This window comes from Ammospiza caudacuta, chromosome 4, assembly GCF_027887145.1.
Source record: "Ammospiza caudacuta isolate bAmmCau1 chromosome 4, bAmmCau1.pri, whole genome shotgun sequence".
Taxonomy (NCBI): Eukaryota; Metazoa; Chordata; class Aves; order Passeriformes; family Passerellidae; genus Ammospiza; species Ammospiza caudacuta.
Window position 1 is genome coordinate 15,965,603 of NC_080596.1, and position 25,073 is coordinate 15,990,675.

General features: G+C 44.6%; 1 protein-coding gene across 9 annotated transcripts in view; it reads right to left on the reverse strand.

The window, feature by feature from the left end:
- PDLIM5 (PDZ and LIM domain 5) overlaps positions 1 to 25,073 on the reverse strand; it is a 142,484-nt gene that overhangs the window by 111,790 nt on the left and 5,621 nt on the right. Inside the window, exons 2-3 of one of the 9 annotated variants that reach the window (XM_058804166.1) lie at positions 24,699 to 24,822; positions 8,268 to 8,403 (exon numbers count right to left, since the gene is read on the reverse strand). In XM_058804166.1, coding sequence (XP_058660149.1) covers positions 8,268 to 8,363 — 96 coding nt within the window. In that variant the 5' untranslated portion in view covers positions 8,364 to 8,403; positions 24,699 to 24,822. Of the gene's footprint in view, positions 1 to 8,267; positions 8,404 to 8,979; positions 9,066 to 9,088; positions 9,260 to 11,225; positions 11,411 to 24,698; positions 24,823 to 25,073 lie in introns of those variants that run through there. The other 8 variants (XM_058804168.1, XM_058804163.1, XM_058804171.1 and 5 more) reach the window with 8 other exon arrangements.

The window sequence follows — 25,073 nt, forward strand, 5'->3', positions numbered from 1 at the left end:
CCCTCCTGTCTCTATTCTGGTAACAGCCACCTGTAGAAACTAACTCGACAGAACAATGGGCTGAGGCGTGAATGAGGTTCAACAAGGAGAAGTTCCTGTGCTTGGGTCACAACAACCCCATCAAGTGTGACAGACTTGGGGCAGAGTGGCTGGAAAACAGGCTGGTGGAAAAGCACCTGGAGGTGCTGGGTGACAGCAGCTGAACAAGAGCCAGTGTGTGCCAGTGTGTGCCAGGAAGGCTAATGGTATCCTGACTTGTGTCAAAAACAGCGTGGCCAGCAGGACCAAGGAAGGGATTGTACCCCTGCACTCATGACTGGTGGGGACACGCCTTGAATCCTGCATCCAGTTTTGGGCCCCTCATTACAAGAAAGACACTGAGGTGCCGGAGAGTGTCCAGAAAAGGGCAAGGGAGCTGATGAAGGGTCTGGAGCACAGGTCTCATGGGAAGCAGCGGGGGAGCCAGGGGTGTTTAACCTGGAGGAAAGGAAGCCCAGGGGGACCTTATTGCTCTCTACAGCTACCTGAAAGGAGGCTGTAGTAAGGTGAGAGTCAGCTTCTCCCAACAAACAAGGACAAGAGGAAACAGCCTCAAGTTGTCCCAAGGGAGGTTTACATCAGATATATAGAAAATTCTTCACCAAAGGGGTTATTAAAGCATTGGAACAGGCTGCCCAAGAAAGTGGTTAACAAAGTGGTTTGAGTCACCATCCCTGGAAACATTGAAAGGATCTGCAGATGTGGCACTTCAGGACATGGTTTAGTGGTGGACTTGGCACTGCTGAGTTAGCGGTTGGACTCGACGATCATATAGGACTTTTCCAACCTAAATGATTCAATGATTCTATTCCTCATATTTGTTCAAACTAACCTCAGCCTCAATTTTCATTTTTTATGACCACTGGCAGGAAGAGTATCACCTTTCCCATATTTCCACTGCCTTAGGCATATGAGAAACAGTTTTCTCTCACACTTTCCCTTATATTGGTAACATATGAAATCTATTCTTAAAAAGTCAAAACAAATAATAATTAAAAAGAAAAAAAGGCAACAATGTTATCTCCTGGCTCCATACCAAAGCCAAACAAACAAACCTTTCAACACCATGTCTCTTCTCACAATGCCTTTTGATAGCCATCGGCCAATGAATAATGAGAAAAACAGTTACACTAAAAATAGCATCTCCAAATGGTGGGGAAGTCGACAGAAGCTGTCAGGCCTCCAGGGCGAGATACTTGCAAAGAAAACATGCCTAATATTTTGCAGTTACTATTCAATAAGTGCTCCTGTCTTTTGGCCTCTGGAAGGACTGCCAATTTTGCATCTGCTCTGAACATCTAATCAGAGTTTATTTTTTCACTACATCTATCTTTGAGAAGTAGACTCTGCAAACAAACACTTTAGTTTTTCCATCATGAAATATTTAGCTTATATTCCTCATACTGTAACTAAATCATCACTTATAAGGGAAAAAAGAAGAACCAGCATTTTTTAATGTAAAAAGAATGTGCTCACACATAACATCAGACATCCCTCAGCTACAAACTCTTTGGTTCTTTTTTCTCCCAGTACAGCCAGCTTCACCTTTGGTGGAATGACATCAGCAGAGGAACTGGTTTTTTTAAAATTTTCCTCCTACTCAGTCTGAAGAGGCTGTCTAACCAATAAGGTCACAAACAGAACAAGATGCAGACACTTTTCTTACGCCTCTTCTCCCCCACAACCTCCCTTCTTCCCAAGCCCACACACCAGTGCTGGTCTGTCACTCTTAAAACCACACTGCAGAATAGACAAGGGAAGGAACACAAATGGTCAGGGGAAACAGCCCTTTTCCCAATTTCCAGCACAAAGATGTTAAATCATAGTGAGACAAGAGGCAGTCAGGAAATTACATCCATACCAATGGATCTCTCTTTCCATCTTTAGGTTAAGCTGAGAATCTCTCCAAAGACAGTTGCATGCAACTCCATCAACTCTGAAGCACTAGCCAGCATTCTTAGGACTTTCTCAACACTTGCTCATATTAAACCACTTGTGCAGCTGGGAACTTCGTAATTATCCAAAGGAAAACCTCTGCTCCTTCAGGACTTGGTACACAGAGGATGTAGACTTTGGCACTGGTAGCTCATTTGTCATTGTCAGTATATTTTTCAGTAAACCACATCTTGTAAATAACATTAAACTGAACAGAATAACACTTCTTGTTGGTATCTTGGCAAATCCCATTCACTTCATAAGTACTGATAGCTGCTGTAAAACACAGCATTTGCTGCCCCAGGAGCAGCATCAGCAGGCACAGGCTGTGATGTCTGACAGCATCTCTGACCTGTACCAGGAAGTTACAGAATTACAGAAAGACTGGGATAAGAAGGGATGTCTGGAGAGCATCTGGTTCAACCCTGCTGCTAAAGCAGGCGAACTTGTGACAGCCAGCAGAGGACTGTGTCCAGGTGGGTTTTGAGTATCTCCAGAGAAGGAGACTTCACAGCCTGTCTCACCAGCCTGTTCCAGTACTCTGCCACCCTTAAAATAAAGAAGTTTTTCCTCTCATTGAGATGGAGCTTCCTGTGTTTCAGTTTGTGTCTGTTGTCCCTTGTTCTGGGCACAGGCTATGTCTTCTCCAGGTTCAACTCCCTTGGACTTCCCTCAGAAAGTGATGCTACGGTTCCCTACTCATCTTCACAGCCCTTTGTTGGCACCCCCCCAACATTTACTTGTCTTTCTTGTACTGAGGAGCCCAGAACTGGGCACAGCACTCCAGATGCAGCCTTGCCAGGTATCAGTACAGGAGCACGACCACATTGCTCTTCCTAACACATCCCAGGATACCACTGGCCTTCCTGGCCACCAAGACACACTGCTGGCTCACGGAGTTTGCTGTCCTCCAGGACCTTCTTGGCAGAGCTGCTCTCCAGCAGATCAGCCCCCAGCCTGTGCTGGTGCACGGAGTTGTTCTTCCCCAAGGGCAGGACCCTGTATCAGTGCTCTGTTGAACTTCATTATGTTCCTCTCTGCCCAATGCTCCAGCCTGACCAGATGGCACTGAATGGCAGCACAGCCTACTGCTGTGCCAGCCACTCTTCCCAGTTTTCTACCATCAGCAAGCTTGCTGAGGGCACACTCCATCCCTTCATCCATCCCTTCATCCAGGTCACTGATGAGTAAGTTGAACAGGACTGGACCCAGGATTGACTCCTGGGGAACACCACTGGCTGCAGGCCTCCAATTAGACTCCGTGCCACTGCTCACAGCCCTGAGCTCTGCCATTCAGCCAGTTCCCAATGCAGCTCAGCTGCAGCAGTGGAATGCATCTTCAGCTGCATTTTGTGCAAACCATCACAACTCAGTAACAAATCAACCCAGCATACCAATGCCAGCAGCTGTCAGCTAGGGTTTAGTTAGGAGCTCTCAGCAGCTTCCAGGATGAAGCATAAAGTTACTGACACAATTACCACTGGCCAGGCCAGCAGTTCTAATGTTTCTCTCCTATTCACATACCTGCTTGAAAGACTATTTCCCCAGCCCTACACTGAAATAACTTATTTCATGCTTCCACAAAACTTGATTTTACTGGAAATGACACATACAGCTTCATAAAATAATTCACACAAACACAAGGGCAAGAGGCTCAGCCAGACTCTAGTCAGCCAAAGCTGACATGTTCCAGGTCCACTCAAAACATCATTTTCCTTTATTGTCTTCTCACTGTTTTCATACATATTAATGACCTCCCAATACCAGCATGAAGAACATCACGATGCTCATGTGAGCTGAATACTGAGCAGCTGAAGTGCTGTACTTGCACATTCCCTATTTCATCCCAAGGTGGGCTGCTCTCCCACCTACTCCTTGAGTGTACCTTTTGCCAACAGACTTATTATCATGAGTACTTTGTCAACTATAAGCTTGCAACTTCAAGACAAAAACATCCTTGAAACAGCTGAAATAATGAAAACTGAGAAAACAGCAAAATCAAGTGGTTATTTCTGAGGCAGGAGTGGTGTTTGTTTGTTTTGGGTATTTTGAAGAAGAAAAGTGATCAGTGAAGCAGAAAGAAGCTGTGGGAAACACACTGAAAGAAGCTGCAGTAGAAAAACAGAGCTGTCACTCAGGTCAAGCATTTCAACACAACTGTATTCCATTTAATTCCTACAGCAAGAGAAAAACAAACAGCAAAACATGTTCTGAAAGACAATAGCTAAACTTGTCACCAGGATTCAACAAGAAAGTAACTTAAATATAGGAAAACATCTGATGTATTTGCATTAGGTGGGAGGGTGTATATGGCCTACAGACTATATTAATCTTTAAACTACAGCTTTGCTTGAGTGTTTCCTTGTTTCTAGTTATAAATATTGCCATAAAACAGAGAGAAGTACCTTTTAGAGACTACATCACAAAAATTTTGATAAGCTACTAACATGTCAAGCACACATTTGGAACAAGTATCCAAACCTCTCACAGGTCATCCCAAAATAACGAATACACCATCAATACCAAGCACCATTTATTTCAATCTGCAGAGGACAGCGGTTTTGACAGTTCTAATGTTAGTCATGATTACTGAGATTATTCTGGCTTTGTTAAAGAAGCATGGGGAACTAATCAACTTGCCAAAAAGTAAAACAAATATAATATTAATTAAAAGTAGAAAGAAGCATAGATAGTTTTAAAAGCTACTGTGTTGCACTTAAATAACATAGATGTTGTAGATATAACCTCAAATTCTGTTAATATGGACTTTTAGCATGCCCGAGAGCCACTTCATGAATACTACCTAGCAATCAACATACTGGAGTACTTTATTTCCAAAAATGCATTTGGTTCCTTCTATTGAATGAGAATAAACTCCTGAGCAAACAAATCTTGTTCTCATCTCCTCTAGCTTTCCTTCTTTTTTTTTTTATTTTTGCATCACAGGTCTTGAAGGAATAAGGACAATAAGGACAAGTTGCTCTTCTTTAATTAACGTAAACCACCATGAGGAAACAGTCAGAACAGCAACTCAGAATAATCTAAGTTTGCACACCTGGGCTCTAGTAATTTCTGCATTCATCACTGCAGGCCAGCTGCTCACAGTTGGCAATCTCTCGTTACACAAATGCCACCTCAGAATTCCCTACCTGGAAGCCCCACAGTACACTTACATGTGGCAACCTGAGCCACTGTAACACTTGGCTGTCAATAAACCTCAACCCACCCTTTATCCCTTTTTACTTTCAGAGCAGCTTCCTTCCCAGGGGCCCTCGCTTCATGGGAACCACACCGCCCATCACACTCCCACCGCCTGCAGCAGCTTCCCGGCGCTGAATTCCTGACCTGTGCAGGGGCACTCTGCAGGGCTCACACAAGAGCCCTCACCAGGCACGGAGGGGGACTGGGAAAAGCCACCCTGGTGAAGTCCAGCCAGATACAAGTTCACAAAACAAGTGGCACATGCATTTGCGCTCCATGGACACGTATACATGTCATGTATGTACTCATAACTGTGTGCATATATGGAATACACTTACACTGCCATATGCAATAGCCATCACATCACAGCAACCCCAGCATCACATTTATTGCTTCCCATGAAATGTGTACAGCTGTATAATTAAACATAGCAACTTTACAGCACTCAGCTATATAAAGTGACTGGCATTACCCTGCAATAACTGTTGCTATTGGTTAAGAAGTTCTGACTAGTCTGCAATATACTAATTTATCAAAAGTCAAATGCTACCCCTGAACTAATGTTAATCTTAGCTGACCATAAGAATTTCACCTGAAGGACACAAAACAGTCTCATTTTACCCTTCAGAGGCAACAAGGAATATGCTTATTTAAACTGAATCCTGTTCAAACTCAAGTGACTTACAAAAAACTTTCTTCAAGGAACTGTGAGATCTTAATTTGTTCAAATCATTAGTGAAGAGATTAACTTTTCAGATAAACATCTTTAGAAACCAGTGCATTCTCTGTGTTTCATAAACTACACTTTAGTTAAATCTAATTTCAAGGAGTTTAATCTAAAGTAGGAAATTAGCCCTCAGCAGCCCAGCATTCATCTTCAGCATCTAGAGGACAAATAAAATACCAAAGAGTCCTCCTTGCCAAGGAACATAATTATGCTGTCTCATTACTGTTTTGCTGAAATAATTTAATTAGCAGCCTTCAGATACAGGAAGGAATTTATGCTGCATCAGGAAAAGAACGGTTTGGGGGGGTGAATTGTACACAGTGTCCTAGCATACCAGGAACATGGGTGTTGAATTCTTCCAGTAAAAACCATCGGGCCAAAGCTGGATTGGCATACCAGAACTAAGCCTTTTTTTTTTTTGATCCAAAGGAGGGGGGGGGAATAAAAAAAAAAGGCACCAGGCAGTCTAATACTTGCATACTTGTAACTGCAAGTAGAAAGACATAGTGCAGGAGCAGTGCTGAGGTGGAGATTGTGCTTCCCCGCCCATGCACAAATTAAAGCTCCAAAACCACACCAGACTCTGTCTTTCACTACGTTCTGCTCTTGTGGGCACTGACATTTGTCATTAGGGGATCCCATAACTGAGGCTTTTATAGGTAGCTCTTGAGGCCAATTCCTCCAGGCTACTCTGTGCGACAGCGAATTTGATTCCTGCAATAAAGTTGTAGTCTAGGCTAATTCCAACATATGTTTCCTCTTTTAGATGGGAAGCCTGCTTACAGGCAGGCAGGACTGCACTCTAGATCTCCAGGATAACAGAGGCCCGTACAAAAATGTATTACCCTTTCCCAAAGCTGGTTGTTTCACATGGCTGACTGCCTGTAGTGCTTAAGTGCTCGTCAGTATCACACACAGGACCCTGTGCAGGCAAGCTCCTGTGCCTCTGTAAACCCTTGTCATGAAAGCCCTTCTACCACCAAATCAGTAGAGTTCCATCCACATCCCCACTTCATATTTCTCAATTGTGTAAAAGTAACCAGCTACTGAACAACAAACTGAATTACAGTTCAGCTTTAAAGTCCCTGCAATCCAAGAATAAACTGCCTTTCAACCCCTTATGTCTCAGATATTAACTGTCCTAATCAGCACCCAGGCATTTCTACAGCTCTCCAGTCTATTTAAACCATACAAAAAGAATTTTTCAGAGCCGAACTGTACTTTAATTTCACCAGCATAATCCACCAGTGGATAAGATAAGCCAAGACTAAACGAACTGGAAGGGTTTGAAACACTAGTTAAGATTAGCTAAAAATATCACCATGATGCATAAACCCAAATAGAAACCCACTCCATCTCCCAGGGCAGTATCAATTCTGCCATCCCAACAGGTGTAAAAAATAATTCAACTTTGTCACTAAACTCCACGAAAATGCAGAAGGGAGTGGAGAGCTGTTGACAGAGGAGGAGACATTTGTATATAAATGATTCTACCTGGCAAATCAGATTTAGAGGTGTCAGGGTATTGAGCCATCAAAAGCCATTCCCTTCACCCAGAGATTTCCAGTGATCCTAGAAATTCAATACTGCAAAGTTTGTCCCTGTATTTTATGTGCAAAGTGCTTCAGCCATCTGCAAAAGGCTTTGAAATTTAGCCCACACTGCAAGACAAGCCTTCCTGAAAACACAGTTTTGAAGTAGGAAACTAGTTAGACGGTGCTGGGTACAAAGATCATATTTGTTTTGACTTAGTTCCTCAAATCCTTTGAATACCAGTTCAGAGCACATACTCTATAAAATACTCATGAGAAACAGGCATGCTCACTCGGGCACATATTGATGAACTGCTATTTACAACTACTGTCATTTAAGTACTTTTTTATTACAAATGGCAGGATTTGTAATAACAGACACCACAAGATCCCCAAGCAGCTAAGAGATGCTGAATAAACAAGTGTAACACGAGTGATTTTCCCCCACTGCTTCCCATTTGAAATGCACAGGCTCAGCCCAGCAAAGTAAATTGCTTGTTTCCTGTCAGCCTTCAACCTCTGCATCTGTATTTTCTGGATGGGAACAGGGAAGGGAATTCGAGGGTAATTTCTTTTGTTATTTGAATAAACAAATGCAGATAAAACAACGATTTCAAATGAACAAGTACTTCTAAGCTAGTTTTCTTGGAGCCTTAACACAATGAAGATTTATTTTCCCCTCTCTATCCCTCACTCCCTGACCCCCAACAGCCCTCGGTGCCACAGGGCAAGCTGAGCCCCAGTGCCTATAATTAATGGCTTTGTCTGAAGGTTGTGGGTCGGCCACAGCATAACAGATACCCACATGCAGCAAAAGAAGCAAATGCACTTACTCGAGAGATAGACAGAGGCACATTGAAATCCTTGCCCCCTTGAAGCCTGAAACCCCAGGGAGCCGGCCCGACCAAAGACACGCTGTAGTTGCTCATGATGTTTAGTATTCACCAACCAAATCCAAAGAACTGATGCCTGCAGAAGAGAATTAGAGTTTTAATTTAAAGATGACAAAAACAAAAGGCACTGTCTTCGATTTTGAAAAACTTCTTTCTTTGGCTGTATTCCCCTGCCCCCAAAGCAGTCAAAAACCCCACATTAGGTCTGTCATGACTTGTGCTTTTATTCCCCATATGTTGTTTCCCTCCATAGCTTAGGAAGAAACAAAACTTTGAGAACTGCCGCTGCCAAAACGTTTGACAACTACTTTTCACTAACAAAACACTGTGTGGGGCAGGGGTGGTAAAACCGTCCAGCATTAAAGCTCAGCTTAAAAAAAGTCAATATTAAGACAAGCATGAATTGATAGCGTCCCTTAAACCGAAGTATGGAAGACATTAGCACTACTAGCACATTCATTTCTAACAAAATTAGTATCATATGCTGCCCTGTCATCAGCTCAAAGCTTATTTCTAAACACAACAACACCAAAAACATCACAACTTTGCAGTTAGTCAGACAGAAATAAAGCCCCTGTGACTTTATTATTTTTATAGCATAGCTTCATAGTGGCAGAACGATGTCACAGATGAGACAGGTATTAAAACCAACCCTCAAAATGAAAGCCGTGAACTGAAGCAAAATATCCAGTGTCACGGTTCAATGCTGAGGAAGCAAAACCCAAGCATCTCCCTCTCCACAAACGCAGCTAACAAATTACCTTTAAAAGGCAACTGAGATATTTAAGCGCTGTTCAGCGTCAAAGATAAGGGCTTCAGCTCCACCTCAGATAAGTAATGTTACAATGACATCTTAGGTAGTGGATGCCAGCTATTTTTGTATAGCTGAAGCCCGGCAGGAGCACACCAGGGCAGGCTGGTGTAAGACTACACCGGGGCACAGCCAGATTCCATACTCATATAGGGACATTTAAGGTGGACCTTCAGCCAGGCAGCAGCAGGCGGCTGCAAACCCCACCAAACTCTGAAAAGCCCGTGTTTAGCTGTTCCTACACTGCAGGGGCCACGTTAGTTTCTCAGAGGCAGTGGATTTTTCCAAATGCGGCCCACCCACTAGGAGCATGAGAGCAGGGCTGTCACACAACCCCCATGGATGCAAGGATGTCACCCCCCAAGAGATCATCCACAACGCGCATTTTTGGGTTCACCTCCCAAAGCAGCACAGATCCACTCAGATTTTTTTTTATTCACACTGACAAAAGTTACTCTGGTTACTCAGGTAACCAGAGGACGGCTACTGACATTAGACAGTACTATATATATATATATACTAGGAAGCAGAATTTGGAGCTTGTACCAGAGGTGCCAGGGTAACCGGGCCATTCCCAAGCCACCACTGCCTGCTGGCATCCAGCAAAGGGGCAGCTCTGACCCCCGGCGCTGACTCAACCCACCCCTAAAAACCTCGACAAGGACCAGTGAACAGAAGGGGAAGCACACAAGATTGAGCTCTCCTGAGGCTAAAGAGGAAGAAAAGTACCCACCAAGTTCGAGCTAGGATTCTTAGGAGGCTTGCTCAACACTAAAGCGAGAACTAAGCTGTTTAATTGCCCGGCGCACAGAATTCCTTTTAGAAGGGGATCTGAATTAGTTACAGATTTCTTTCTGCATAAAAATACACGTTCGGTTCACTCCCGCTAAATGAAACCCACTGCAGTGACAGGTCACTGTAAATTATGAGACTGCAAAAAAGCAAGACACATCGACTGACCAGCATACAGTGCAGTTGTTTCACACAGGTGAGCAGGCTCTACCTGGCAATTAAAACTAAAGCACCTGTGTAGCTTTTTTTTTTTTTAACTGAGCATCAACTAGTTACAGCTACAGACCCAGGAAAAAAAATTAATTCTGTTAGGAATTGATACCTAACCTAATTGATCTTTTTCATTTGTAGCAACTAGAAATAGGAGGGAAGAAACTGCGCTCTGAAATACCGTGCATACACTCAGCATCACTCATCTTTCCTTTCTCACCCCCTTAATTCTGGTATATCTGCATCTCTAACCCAACAGATACACCAGGAAGGAACGGCAAACAAAGAAGACCCGCTCCAAGTTTCATTAAACAAACCACTTAAAATGTGCCGGGGCAACAGCTAAAGGGAAACACCGCGAACCACCAACTTCGCTTCACTTGCGGAGCCCTGTGCAAACAAACCAGCTAAGGGTGAAACTGTGCAACTTTCCTGTAAATCATCAAACGCTCGGTGCGTCTGGCAGGGGGAATTTCAAATGCCCGGCCGAACGCCGGCCCGGGCTCGGAGCCGCCGGTCCCGCAGCACCAGCGGGGCCCTCTTGCCCTGGGGCGGCCGTGCCGGAGGGACGGCACAAACCCCCGAACACCCAGCAGCCCGCTCTGCCCACCTCCCCGGGACGAGGAGCCCCACGGGCAGCACAGGCTGGGAACCAGAACTCCCTCCAGGAGCGCTCAGTCTCGGCTCCAGGCGCTCGCACAGCCCCAGCCGCTCCAGAGGCAGCCGGCGTGCAGCCCCGCGGGAGCCCCAAAGCCGGGGGAGCGAGGCACACGGGGGAGCGGGGCACACCGGCGCCCTGTGCCCGAGCAGCCCTTCGGGCACAACAGCGCCCGGCTGAGGGCGAGGAGCCCCGCAGGTGTCCCGCTCCCCGGGCTCCCTGAGGCGCTGCCCTGGGGCCGGGCCGCGCCCCCGCCGCACCCCGGCACCCCGGCCGGGCGCTCCGCCACCACGGCAAGCTGCGCGCCCTGCTTTCAGAAGTTAAATGAAACGAAAATAAGCACCGAGGACGCGCCCAGCCACTGACTTTTTGCCTGATTTCCCCCCCTGGTTATTTTCCATTCGCTTTCTGCCGCCCCGGCACTCACCCGGCGGTGCGGCACAGCGCGGAGAGGCGAGGACAGCGCAGCGCGTCTGCGAGGCGGCACCGCCGTCCCCCCGCTCTTGTTTTCACTTCCGTCTGCTGCCGCTCCTCCCCTGGCCCGGCCCGGCCCAGCCCTGCCCGGCCCGGCCGCAGCGGGACGGGACTGTGGAGCGGGGCAGGGGCCGGAAAGCCCGCGCGGTGCCCAGGTTAGCCGTGTGGTTTGGGTTGTTTTGGTTGGTTTTGAACAGGGGAGCGCTTCCTTTCGCCCCGCTGTAGTTTACGCACACGCAGCTGCGGGCGCACCTGCGAGGCGCAAGGGGCCGCTCCCCGTGTGCCCGTCCTGAGGGAAGCGCTGCGGAGCCGGGCACGGATGGGGGGAAGCAGCTCAGCCTGAAGCGGAGCAGGAGAGCCTGCGGAAAGAGGGAGTTTGGCTGATTTAATGTGAGGAATGACAGGGATGTACTCGCCCCCTGAGGACATCAAAGTGAGGGAACCGCGGCGAGGCAGAAGAGCTGTTGGAGCTGACAGAAGGCTGGCGCAAGAACAAACAGGTATAGAGTAGCCATGCGTAAGATCAGCTCCGAAATTGGACGGGATCCGCCAGAAATCAAGGTCTCTGGCACAGCCTCGCTGTAGGAGTGGGTCCATTAAATGAACCAGGTTCTAAGGTGATGCTCGACCGGATTGTTATAGGACTAATTCTTTAACACGAGGACTGTCCAACTGGGAATGCAGCTGGGAATCCGTGGAGCGGGGCAGGCTGACTGGGACAGCAGTGCTGGGCCTGCCAGCGCCAGCCACGGCCACTGCCTTGGGAGAGGCAGGAATGGGGCGAAGATGATTTGGAGTCACAGTCAGCTGCACCTCACCTTGGTGAGCCTTGAGGCTCCTGCCAAACTTCACACGACAAGAAGTCATTGCAAGTAAAAATAGCTGTGAAAGAATTGTGCATCTAATTGACTGTACCACTATCAGTTCGATTCAAAGAATTTCAGTACCCTCCTCAGACATGCATTTACTGTGGAGAAGGAGTGCTGAAGAAAGCTTTAAATTGTTATTTATCACCGTCCAACACAACACTCAGTCCTCATAATGGACAGCCCTGCCTCACCCCTCTGACCCCAGAGCACTGTCCCTTGCTTTTACTGTGGCTTGAGCCTGATTTTGGTCCTGCTGTGCCCATTGCCCCCACAGGCTGCCCCAAACAGGAGCCCTTAGGCTGGAGCTGATGCTGGGTTAGGAGACCTGTGCTCCAACTGCCTCAGTGTGCATGAACCGGGGCCTGTCCCATCCTCTGAGCCCTGGCTCAGTGAACCTTAACAAGGGGATTTATTTTAACAGTGTCCCACTGAGCTGTGTGTCTTTAACTAGGACAAGTGCACCTCAAACAGCATCTCAAAAGGAAAGCATCTAAACCTCCCACTACTGTAGCCAAACCACTGTTTCAGAAATCTTCCTTCCTTAGTCTGCTCTTTTCCTATTAAGTCTCTCCAATCGGGCAAAACTAAAAATCCCTGTTACGCAAACAGACTCTCACATGATTTTAATTCATGGAGGTAAAAGTTACCCAACAGAGGGATTTTTCATTGTGTCACAAGGGCTCTAGGTCACTCTCAAGCTGTTTTATTTATTAGAGTAGAAGAAGATTCAGGATCCCATGCCCCGGTGTGACTCACATTGTATCTCCAGTGTCAGCATGTCCCTGTGCTGCCTGCTCGGGTAGCAATCTGCTCTCAGCTCACCATGGCACACAGCCTGTGGTCCTGCTTGATTTTACACTTTGCCACGTTAGTGAAAAACATCCTTTTCCACTTCAGTTCTCCCAAAGCCCTCAGCTTTTCCTGTTGGAGAAGCAGCTTGCACATGCAGCATCTCAGGACAGTATTACATTAATTCATCACTACCGAAGAAGGACGTGCAGAGGGACTTCTGCTGCTTGGTGTTGCAGCAGGTTTCAGCCCCGGCAAGCCTGCCCGCAATCTGCTCCACACCCACCCATGGCAGCAAGGCCAGTGCCACTCCCAGCTCAGAGCTGGCAGTCTCATCCTTAGGTCCGTCATCACTTTTCCGTGGCGTGATCAGTTTGTAATAAATGAATCTGTTTTCCTTTGCCTCCAGACACAGGGCACAGAAACAGAGGCAACTCATTAGCTCGAGATCGCTCCATTCTTGGTCGCTTTTCAAATATTCTCCTCTTTGAGACAAAGCTTTTCATTAAGATGAATAGCAAAATTAGAGATAGTAAGCCGAGCAAGAAACCTCAGCAGCAGCTAGAACTGTGGCCTGCCTGTTCTTCCTACCACCACCGGATTTTAGACAGAGCTTGCATTTTCCTCTCAGAACAAGGAAGGAAAGAGTCTGGAAATTAATTAAATGCAGTAGTCAGCTAGGAAGATACAGTCTATGTCAGAATTACTCAGGCACTCAAGTCTCCTTTAAATGCTAATGAAGTGCCTTAGGTGCCTGGTAATGGGCACTGCAAAACTGACAGAGAATATCACCTGCGGTGGTGAAGGAGAGAAAGGCATTTGTAAATGGGAAAAGTAGCTCATAAATTATGAACAGATTAACAATGCACAGTCGAATTATTTTTAATTAAACACCACTTAATGTAACATTACCTTTCTGTGTGCTAAAACACTGAACTACAAGCTGTGCTTTTACTGCACGGCTACTTTCACTTTTGCTTTCCTTCCAAAGGTAAAGCTAGTGTAAATATTTACATTCAGCGTATAACTTGCTGTTCAGCACAAAGTAATCCTCTCTCTAATGAGGTTAATGTGAATATCATCTAGAGCATAAGAGCTTATTTCCAGTTCCGAGATAGCTCTGTGGCCAAAAAATACAATAAATTAGATAATTTCTATGTGTTTCTGAGAAGCAGGGGCTGCTGTCAGCTTTTGACAAGGCAAGCTGTTACACGTTGGTCACAGCGAAGCCCAAACTACCTAGAACTGGTATCACAGAAAAACTTTTATTTTTCTGTTTGTTTGGTGTTTTGTTGATTGTTTTGTTCTGTTTTTCTTTTCCTGTCCTGTTTTGGAAAGATAGCCTGTGCTGAATTGCATCCTCTCTCATGCATCCTGTCTACCACAATAAGTCCAGTTAGTCCAAAGACTTCTTTGCGTGGGAGGAGCCATGTGGTTGGGCAGAGTGGCTGGCAGCAGGTTCAGCATCCAGCCAATTCAACTTGGGACAGTTCTGTCAGCCAAAAAAACCCTCATGGTCAAGTTTTCTCTTACTTATCACCTTTTTTTCTCACCTCTTAGAGCCCTGTTCTCCCCGCAGCTGTGCTGACCATCTTCGCCACTTCCATAGTGGTGAAGATGGTCAGCCCATCATCCGCCCATTTTCTAAGGAGCATATTTTCTTGTGTTACTTCTGCTGGAGCTGTGTCTCTCTGACAGCAGTTTGCTCCCCATCTCGGTGATCACGACAGCTTTTAAACCCGCCGTTTTCATCAGATTGAAAAGTTAACAGTGTTGGTGTTCCCACTCTAGCCATTGAAGCTCTTAATGTTATAAATGGATTTATTAGTATTTTTTATACCCCGATTTATTTTTTTATTTTAGCTAATCAAGCCTTCTTTAGTTTTTATTTATTGGTGCTTTTCTTTGCAAAGAGAAATTAATATTTACTAATAAAACTCTTATTTACAGTGTCTCTAAAATCTTGGTAAATTGCATAAACAGAGGAAATGTATTTTATTACTGGACTCCTTTGTAGTGACTGAGCAGACAGATTGGAGCCTGGTCAGTCCTAGTTCCAAGTTTTGTTCCCTCCTCCACAGGTAAAAAGAAGGACCACCTATGTGGATGCCACAGGTTAAACATTTCTACTTTGTGTGTCCAAACCAATGAAACAGCAACTAAACCTCTTCATTCCGGGAAACACAATTAACCTTTTCAGAAGCTTAAGGTTATCTTCTTATCACATTAAACATGGCCCACTTTAGGGACTGAAATCAATCTGAAGCTTCTCAGAACGTCACAGCCTGAACAGCCTCATCCTCACAGCCCTGCTGTGAGGCATTAGCCTCGTTTTACAGATGGACACCAGAGGCAACAAACATTTATACATGCAAGGAATCAACTGTCAAAGAATTGAAACCAGTTCTTCCAAATTCCTTTACCACTGCTAACAACTAACTACTGGATTACTCTACCCCAGGCTGACACAGCCGTTTCTGCTTCTTCAAATAGAGCAATTCGTGGGAAGAAAAAAGGAGGGGGAAAAAAAATCAGAGTTCATATTTACCATTTTTGACAGAGTTATGGGACTAATGCCTTCAATTACCCCTGTTCTTACCTCTTGAAGCAAGCTGCCTTCCCTGATTTCCTTTTCCTTAATGGCAAGGAATGGTTAATGCAGAAACCTGTGGCTTGATGTGGTTTAATTACAGTCCATCAGCTGTGCGGGGAGGGCTTGCTGAGTGATGTCTTTGAGCTATGTTTGAGATCCACCACGAGTACCAATTAAGCAGGGTTTGGCAGGTAAACAGCCAAACTCTCAGAGCGATCCTTGCAGTTATTTATATTAATTAATGCCACGGGAGAGGAGGTGCAGCTTTGCCTGTAGTTTTGTGTGTGATAGATTGCCTAGTGAGGGAGGCAGCGGGGGCAAGCTTCAGCAGGAAGAGCCTGGCAGGGCGGGAGCAGCCTGGCACAGGGGTGTGGATGGGGGGCACAGCAGAGAGCAGGCAGCTCCCCTGCTTTATTCCTAGCAGCACCACTCACTGACAAAAGCACAGGCTTTTTACAGGGTCTGTTCTGCTGCTCAGCCTGGGCACCCAGCAGATGCCCAGCTTTGGGGCTCCCCACATCATCCTCAAGTCCAAGCCCTTCAGCCAGCTCACACAACTGAACTGGTACAAAAATGAACATAGGCCATAGCAGTGACACCCCGCTGTATCAGCAGGTCTACCAATACATTTGCAAGTGTTTGGAAGAAAACTAAGGGGGAAAAAATCAACTTATCTTTCCTGTTGGATTGACTTAGTTGCCCTGGATTTTATAACTGCTTAGGTAAAGCCATACAAAAATCTGTGCATACAGAGAAACCTCTCCAGGCCTCTGTAAGCACCTCTAGAGTTGTTTGGGGTTTTTTTCCCCAGAGAAATACAAAACAGGCATGAGAGCAGTAAGATCAGAGAACATGTTCAGGAGACCTTATTTTAACTGCTGCCCACATAATATTATATCAACTAATAACTATTCCCACAGTAAATAAAATACAGGTAAACTTTACTGACAGAGGAGAACAGCAGGAAAAAAAACCAAAACAGCCACCAGAGAAGCTTGTATTTATACATCTTAAGAATTTGGACCAAATTTGTACACACCGGTGTCATATTTATGTGTGAATTGTTTTGCGATGATTTATTTGTGAAAGCATCAGTTCCTTGTTGACTTTGCAAGGTTGGCTGCCCCAAAGATCTGGGTGTCACTCCCAGAAGACTGAAACCTGCATTGTGCTGATATTTTTGGTCAAAATTCTGTGCATAAATCAAGACGAGCAGGAGGGACAAAAGGGACCACAGGTACATAGAAGCATTTCTCACTGTCAGAAACAGTTGTGCCCTCCTTGAGTGGATCCAGGAGCCATCAAGCCTGAGCCTTTTCCTCCTGAAATGCTACAGCATTTCTTCCCAAATGAATTTACATCTCAGAAGTGCTTGTGCTTTTCTGGTCCCAGCTGTTCCCATCGGAAGGCTGTTCTTGCCTCTGTTTGTTTTAATGGCCAGCAACCTGCATCTTATTTCCAGACTAAGTTTAGTCACATATGGGTTTAAATAGTTCTCCCTCACTGCTGTTTGACTCCTGGGTATTTTTAGAGGGAAACCATATCCCCTGTCAACCTTCATTTTTCCTGGGCTGAACAAGCCGAGGTTGCCTCGGCCTCCATTTGTAAGGAAAGACCGTGGCACTCCTGGTGATCTCAGTAGCCTTTCCTTACACCTGTTTGGATTTGTATTTTCCATGGGCATGAGACATCCAAATCATATGTAGTGTCCTAAGAACACCTTACTGATGTCATCTTCTGCCATGGATTTAGTGTTTCCACTGGAAACATCTTGACTGACTTGTCCCAGAATGACATTTCCCTCTTCAAAGAAAATCAAAATGGTGCTCCAAAGGTGTTGGAGAATTGCCCAGTTGATTATTTTTTTCCTATTTTTCTCCTATTTTCAGTTTACTGATAAATTGTAGCCATATGTGAGCTTTTCTTGTCCATGCTTCTGAATTCAATTCCATTACATTGTTCTTCCCATAAGATTTTTCAGATCTTCCTCCCTCCTGATAGGGCCTCCCAACGTCTGTCATCCACAGATATCATTAGCAAACTTGCAGTCTTTGTGCCCAGTTTACTGTGAGAGTGTTAAGCAGGAAAGCTTTCAAGACCTTTTAATTTATAACCATATATTTATATAATTATATACAATTATGTAAAAAAACTCTGTAACTACCTTTCTGCATCACACTTCTTGTTGCTGTCTTCCCTGCTGCAGCCTTCCTGCTCACCTGGCAGGAAAATGAATGGCTTTGGCTGTGTAAGGATTGAAGCAGAACATCAGATGCTGTCCTGAAGCCCAGATGAATGAAATCTGACACATTGACTTTGTTTATAACCTCGGTGACAGGACAGCTGTGAGGTTACTCTGACACAGGCTGCCCTTGGCAAGAGGAAGAAGCTGTACTGGGAGGGAAGTGCAGAAGTGCTGTGAGCTCTGTCTGGAGAGATGTTCAGACCAGAGCCATAGGAGTCAAAGACTGCTAAGAGGGCTGAGCAGAGATGGAAACAGAGAGAGCCAGTATTAAATTACATTTCACGATGTCTTAGACGCAGAACATCATTGTGCTGATGTTTGCAAGGCAGCAGAAGCAGAGCACTTAGCGGTGTCACAGAGTCACAGACTAGTTTTGGTTGGAAGGGATCTTAAAAGGTCATCTAGTCCAGCCCTCCTGCAATGAACAGGGACATCTTCAACTAAATCAGGTTGCTAAGATCCCTGTTTTTTTCAAAACAGGATAGAGAACAAAAGAAAGATGGAGAAACAGTATTTTAGAGTTTAAGGCTGTTAAAGCAAGGGTAAAATACTCTCTTAGACAATTTAAGGAAAGCGGAAAAGAAAGAAAAAACTATTGTTGAAGTATTTCTTCTCCATGCTTCCTATGAGCAAGGTGGTCACCTAACCTGGAAAAATCAAACCTATGGATAGGTCAGTTGGTCTCTGAGCTTATTTACTATACCCACATATGGAAAAACGTACCAGCCGCTTCCTGTAGAGGTCAGGCTATATATAAACAGCAAGTGAAGCAGGACCTGATGCAACTGGCTCTAGGAGCTGCCTGTCCACAGCGTCTGTGCCCCTGCAGGTGGGACATGGAGTCACATCAATCAGTCCAGGGTTAAAGAGGAGCTGACAGTACTTTGGAGGAACATGAAGTGCCTGCAAGCTATGATCTGGGCACACGTCTGCACTTTCCCTCTCTTTGCACGAGAACCACTCTCCAAAGCACAGTGAAACAATCCTCTCAAAGCTTTCACTCTAAAGAATACATGGGAGTGGCAGAACAATGACATCAATCCTTTTAGGCACGGTGTACCTGTTGAAATGCATGACACAGGTTGCACAGCAGTACCTGCAGAGTCTGTGCTAAGTGGCAGAAAAATATATTAGAGACTAGTTAAAGAAACAGCTTGAAAACAGCTTGAAGAGAAAACAGTGAAAATGAGAGGGAGAAGAGTGAAAAGTTCCAGCCACCACCTATTGCGTCTAAACTCACATTGTTTCTAAAAATACAAAAGCAGAAAGCGGGTAGGAAATGTTGATGCCAGAAAGCTTTCAGCAACTAAAGGGCCATGCTGGTGCCCAGTGTAAAACTGAGCCTCCAGAGCTCCAGGATTCGATCTGACAGCCATGTCCTAATGCCACTGCTCAGCTCCACCTCAGCTTGACCAAAACTTCAAAGCCTATTAAAATCAAGTAGGAACTTTCTGTGGCTCTGGCTCCTGAGTTTAAAATTGGCACTGGGCTTTGTCTCGCATTTCACCTCCTCCCCAGCCCTGTAGCTCGATACCCCTCGTTAGCCTGCTTGGGATGGTTTGTGTCCCTCTCTCTGGAGAGCATTTGTCACCAGGGACTGCTCCAGCCCCTGCTTACTTTGCCGAGAAGGAATTTTGGCAGCAATTAGCTGAAGTGAGTTTCGGGACCTTCAGCCTGTTTGTTTGACCTCTGGAAGTAGGTGGCTAATTCAAGGACAATGGAAGCTGTCGTGTTACCTGTTCCCAACATGAAATCAATCAGGGGAGAGCGGGAGTGAAGTCAGCCTTTCTGTTTTGATAAGAGGGTGTCCAAAGATGCCTGGAATGAGTGGAACTCCAGCAGCCACTGGGGCACAGGACCGCCTGGCCTGCTATTTATACACCTGGGGGCAGGGCTGGGGAACAAAGTGGTTCTTCTGCTCCTGTTTTTTTTTTATTTGCCTGAAACTGAAGGGGAAGGGCACAGCTTGTGGCTTTCATCATCCAAAAATATGCATGGGCAATTTTTTTCTTTTTTCCTTTATAGTGGGGAAAAATAGCGTTACCAGAATAGCCTTGTCTCATCTATCTCACATATGTATTTACACAATATTCTATATAATATATATATCATATTTATCATCCTTAGTTGTCTACAGATTGTATAAACTTTCAAAAACAGAATCTCTCTAAAGACAACCTTTAGCAAAATGAAAATGAATCCAGTATCCCATGTGTAATGATGATGCACCTGGTCTGTGCTCCAGGTGCCAGCAAACAGAAGATGGCTTCCTTCAGGAAGTAGTTGCCTTAATGACACAGAGGGACAAGGATATCAAAGTAGGACAGCTGAGAGAGACATGAGTTCATATTTTACATGGCAAAAGCCAAAGTAATGGCATTTTGTGGAGTTTAATTCACATGCAGAACTATGTTTGAAATTCAGTTATACACATATTTGTGCTAAGTCCCTTAGGAAGCAGATCCAGGTCATCCCAATGTTTGGAATTTTTTAAACTGGTTGGAGACATAACTTAGTCATTGCAGTGGGTTTTGCCTTTGAGGAAGGGAGCAGTAGTACTTAGTTTCATTTAGAAGTGCCCTTTTCCTGTTGACAGAGATAAGCCCCAAGAGAGCCTCATCCAATTCTGTGTGCTAAATATGACAGAAAAGAGTCTTTGGGAAAAGAAGTCCAGCACAAGACCCTGGGGAATGCTAATTGCAAGCTTGTTTTAAGCATCTTGCATGTTCTGAATAGTTTACAAGGCTGTTCCAGTTGCTGAGAAGTCAGAATTCTTGGTAATAAAGACTCTTGGGAAACTGATCCATCAGTTTTACAAGTTTACAGTGCTGCTGGAAAAGGGCCAGTGAGCTGGTCCCTGGAAATGAATGAAATATTTCTCTATTACCTCATATAGCTTGCAACACCGTGGTAGCTGAGTAACTTGCAAGTATTACTGCATTCACCCTTGCAGTATCTGAATAATCCAGGGAAATGCAAGTACAAGTAGCTATAAAAATATTTCCACCTCTCTTTTGTGGGCAAGGTTTCTACCACTCCTAGCCCAGCAGGGGGAAATCTCAAAAAACTCCCTCCATGGGGCACAACCACATCCTAAGCATGGACCCTGTTCCTTCCCCCAGCCCAAACTGCCCCCAGGCCTCTGAGCAGCAATGCTCACCTAAGCTCAGTTTGTTTCCCACTGGGCTAGTCAGGGGATTATGACAAATTTCTGCAGAGACAGAGGCACATACAAGAATTACCAGATTAGCCTCTATGGGCTGGTTTCCCTCATCCCACAAACCTTTGGGACTGAGACATGAATCCAACATGTGGCAAGTGACACTTGGGAGCCATAGGTGCTTTTCATTAATAGCTACATGACCTATAACTCAGGCCTCCTCATAGATTATTGCCATTATGCTATTCTTACCATTAGCAGTCACTGGGTATATATCTATGTTTTCAAACAAAAGCATGGCTCCAGCCCAGAGATTCTTTGCAAAACAATTTGCTGCTCCTTCCCCCTCCATCTCCTCTTTTCCTTCCCTCTCCACCCATAAAATTCACATCCAAATTCAGTTATCTCTGTTTATCTGACAGGAAGTGCCAAAGGAAAAAAAGTAATTGATGATAGATTTAAGAAAATAATACATCGTGTATGCAGTACATACACACCACGAAACATTTTACAATGCCATAATCCAAAATATGTGCTAGGAATAGGATAATCAGACTTATTTCAAAATAGCTGGGTAGAAGGAAAAAATATGAGAAGGGCTGATTGCAAACAGAGTACATTTTCCATGTCTCACCAAAACCTTTGCAAAAAATTGCTTCTAACCATCTCTGTTTACAAGAAGGGAAAACAGCATGAGAAATGACTTTTTTCCTTCTTGCACAAATCAGAACTTGACTTGAGAAACAATACACCCTGTCCTGCAGCATTAACCTTACAGCCTCGGGCACTCGATTGAAATGCCTCACAAAGCAAACAAGCCCTTCTGGAGAGAGCCACCTCCTTATCTATTCAAAGAGAAAGGAAGAGGGAGAGGATGAGTGATGGCAGGAAATTCACATTTCATTCCAGTGACGAATTTTGACCAGCCTTTCATTCCTTGCACTGGAGATGCAAGTGCTTAAGAGAACCACAAAGACAGGGATGAGTGTACACAGCTCCTTTTAAGCACTAGGGAAGCTCTTTTTGGCAAATAAATGCATTTCCACTGTTGCTCAGTCATCAGGATCACCAGACAGAGGGCGTGAGCTTATGTTTTTCCTTTTTTGGGGGTCTGTCTAGCCAGAGTTTTCCATAACTTCCTCCACCCTGTTTCACTCATCTTTTTGCAAGAATTTGAGCAGTTCATCTGCACAGTGCTCTGTCTGACCTTCCTAGTGATTTCTTAGGAAGTCAGGAATGAACTGATCCCTGGGTAGGCACACAACAAGCCTAGGGGCTGGGGCAGGTCCCTGTGCTGCCAGGGACAGCTCTCATCACAAGTGCCAGCTAGGGGGGCTGAATTCAGCAAGGTGGGCACACCAAAATGTGACTGCCAAAACTGGGGACATCTCTGGCACCCAGGGATTGTAGTCAGTCGCTTGAGATCCTGTTAGTAAGGTCTGACTTTAGAGAAAATGTGTGGGGAAAAGAGTGAGCTGTATATAGTTACTTCAAGCCCTGAAATATGCAGGGCGGTGAGGAAGCTTTTAATATAATGGAGGTGGATACAGATGTCAATGAAAACCAGGACAAAATGAAACATATTAGCAAAAAAAAAAAAAAAAAAAAAAAAAAAAAAAGACTGTCAGACTCACTCCACAGCTCTCCTGAATACAGGAGTTCCTTTGCCAGACTGCGGAAATGAAATAGATTTTATCTCCCTAAAGTTCAGGAAAACATCAGATCTAGGACTGCATGGTAAGCTATAAAACAAACTGCAAGAAAATGGGATGGCTAAAAAAAATTAAGTTGGTAAAATTCTCAAAAAACTAGGGATTTAAAAGAAATTAATGTCTGTAAAATGTTAAAGTATGCATGGGATTGTAAGAGGGCTTCTTGCAGAGTTACGCAGAGTAAATTTTGAAACAGAAAGTATTAGATGTCCCATTGACTGTGCTAATGCCAAAAATCTGTTTTCTTATTTTTGATGATAAATAACCTTAGGGGGGGTTTTCCTATCCCAGAGAGAGGGTGGAATAAATTAAGGGTGGATATTGGCAGCCTTGCAAGACTGAAATCTTGGAGCAAACTCCAGAGCAACTGGGACAAGGAAACATCACTGGTGCTTCTGGATGGTGTTTAGTCTCTTTACAAAGGACTGAGTGATATGAGCAGAATAGGAAAGCAGCAAACGAGGCTGTGCAACAGCCTTGCTGTAGAAGAAATCAAATATAAAGGAAATGTATGAATAATTTTGTGTTATCACTTTGGCTTAAAAATGTGTGATATTGAATACAATCTTTAATCCTTGAAATTTTTGAAATAGCAGGAATAAATGACTAGTTTATGGCCTTTTGCCCTTCCCCAAGTCTTTGGAAAGTATCCATTTCTCTAGCTAAGGACAAGATATTGGATGTAGCATTCCAGTAGTGATCATTCTTCACATACAGTTAAATTCCAATGGCCACACACCTGTCTTAACCCTAGCTAAGTTAAAAGAAAGAGCTAAAGCAAGAAGAAGGTTTAATAAAAGTAACATTGCATCAGGTGCACAAACTTCCTGGAACAGCTAAAATTTACAGACAGTCATGGATTTTGGCAGAGCACTGGAATGTTTTGATGAGATCACCAAAGGTGTAAAGTGACTGCAAGACATGTATTCGATTATCTCTTAGATTTATAGAGGATTTGCTTGCTTGGAAAGAATTTTTAGAATGATTGGCATACACAATTTGTGTAAGCTAATGGTGTTGGGATTTTACATACAATTCTATTTATATACAAACTGGGGGGAGTTCTGCTCCTTGATCTAACCTCCCACGTAGGCAGGGGGAGAGTGTCCTTTTGCTGCCTGCACGTTCATTTGGGCAGAACTCTGCAGCAAATGCCAAAACATCTCACATTAGAAGGGCAGCATTTTACTCCTGCTGTAGACTCTCAGAGACCCAGTCAACAACTGCATGGTAATAATCAAACTGCTCTAGTGAGAAGTGGCACAGGTCAGCAAGGAACTGAGCAAGAATTACTCACAGCCTTTATGTAATGGTTGCAGAAAACTTTGTGTACCCTTGTTCTAAGAATAGCCCCCCCAGTGACGAAGGGGATTGAATGGAAAGATAGCTGTAGACCCTTCGTGCTTTAAAAAGCATCTCACAGTCTCTGAGTGTCTATTTATTTGCTTGTGCTCATCTTTCACTTCCACTCAAAACTATGTTTTGGCCATGTATGTGTGCATCCACAAATTCCCCAAGGCTTTGAGTGAGAGCAAGGAATGGTATTCTCTGTAAGATGTACAGGGGACAGGGTGGAGCTATTCTGCTGACATTAGGTTATGAACCCTTCTCCAGAGAGCCACATTCTCTTCCCAACATCTTGCCACTAGCCACAGAGGTGGAAAAAAGCTCATCTGGTGATAAAAAGGATTGAAGAATTCCTCCCTTTTCCCATTCCTCAAAAATGGATCTTGACCATCTTTAAATCGAGCTAACTCTTTACTCTGCAGATAAGTAAAAGCACTCCAAAAGGAACAACTCCAGAATATCTCAGCAGGAGCAGAGGAACAATGGCAAAGGACTGAAAACAAACACTTCCCACTTTAAAAGCAGGGATTGCTTACTAGAAGAATGGTAAGAAAGAAGAAGGACCATGCCATAGGGCTTTTGAGCTTTTTTCTTTTGTTTTTAGATGCTAAAGTGAACAGTTTTGCAAGGATAGAAACAACATATGGAGGGAAAGGGAAACAGAATGAAAATGGGGAAGCAGATAAGGATCAGAGAAATGAAGCTTCTTACCTGTGTGCCAGATGTGGGTGTGGAGAAGACATCATGGGGCTTGCAGGTGAAATTGTTGGATTCGCTCCACACTGTCTGTTGTTCTCCAGCTGAGGCAGCTAAGTGAGAGGCAGCCCTGCCATCCCTGTACATAGAAAGTTGAGAACAATAGAAATAAATCAGTTAAGAATAAGTAACATTTCAGCTGAATTTAAAGGAGAAAAATGCAGCCGAGAAAAGGCTGAGCTAATGCATCCTATAGGTCCACAATAGTTTTTGTGCATCTCTTAGTTTAAGAGAGATGTGCAAGGTCCATTGTTACTTAAGGACTATTTTGGAAGCTGAGGCACAGATACAGACAAAGAACTGAAAAAATTACCAGCTCTGACAGAGGAC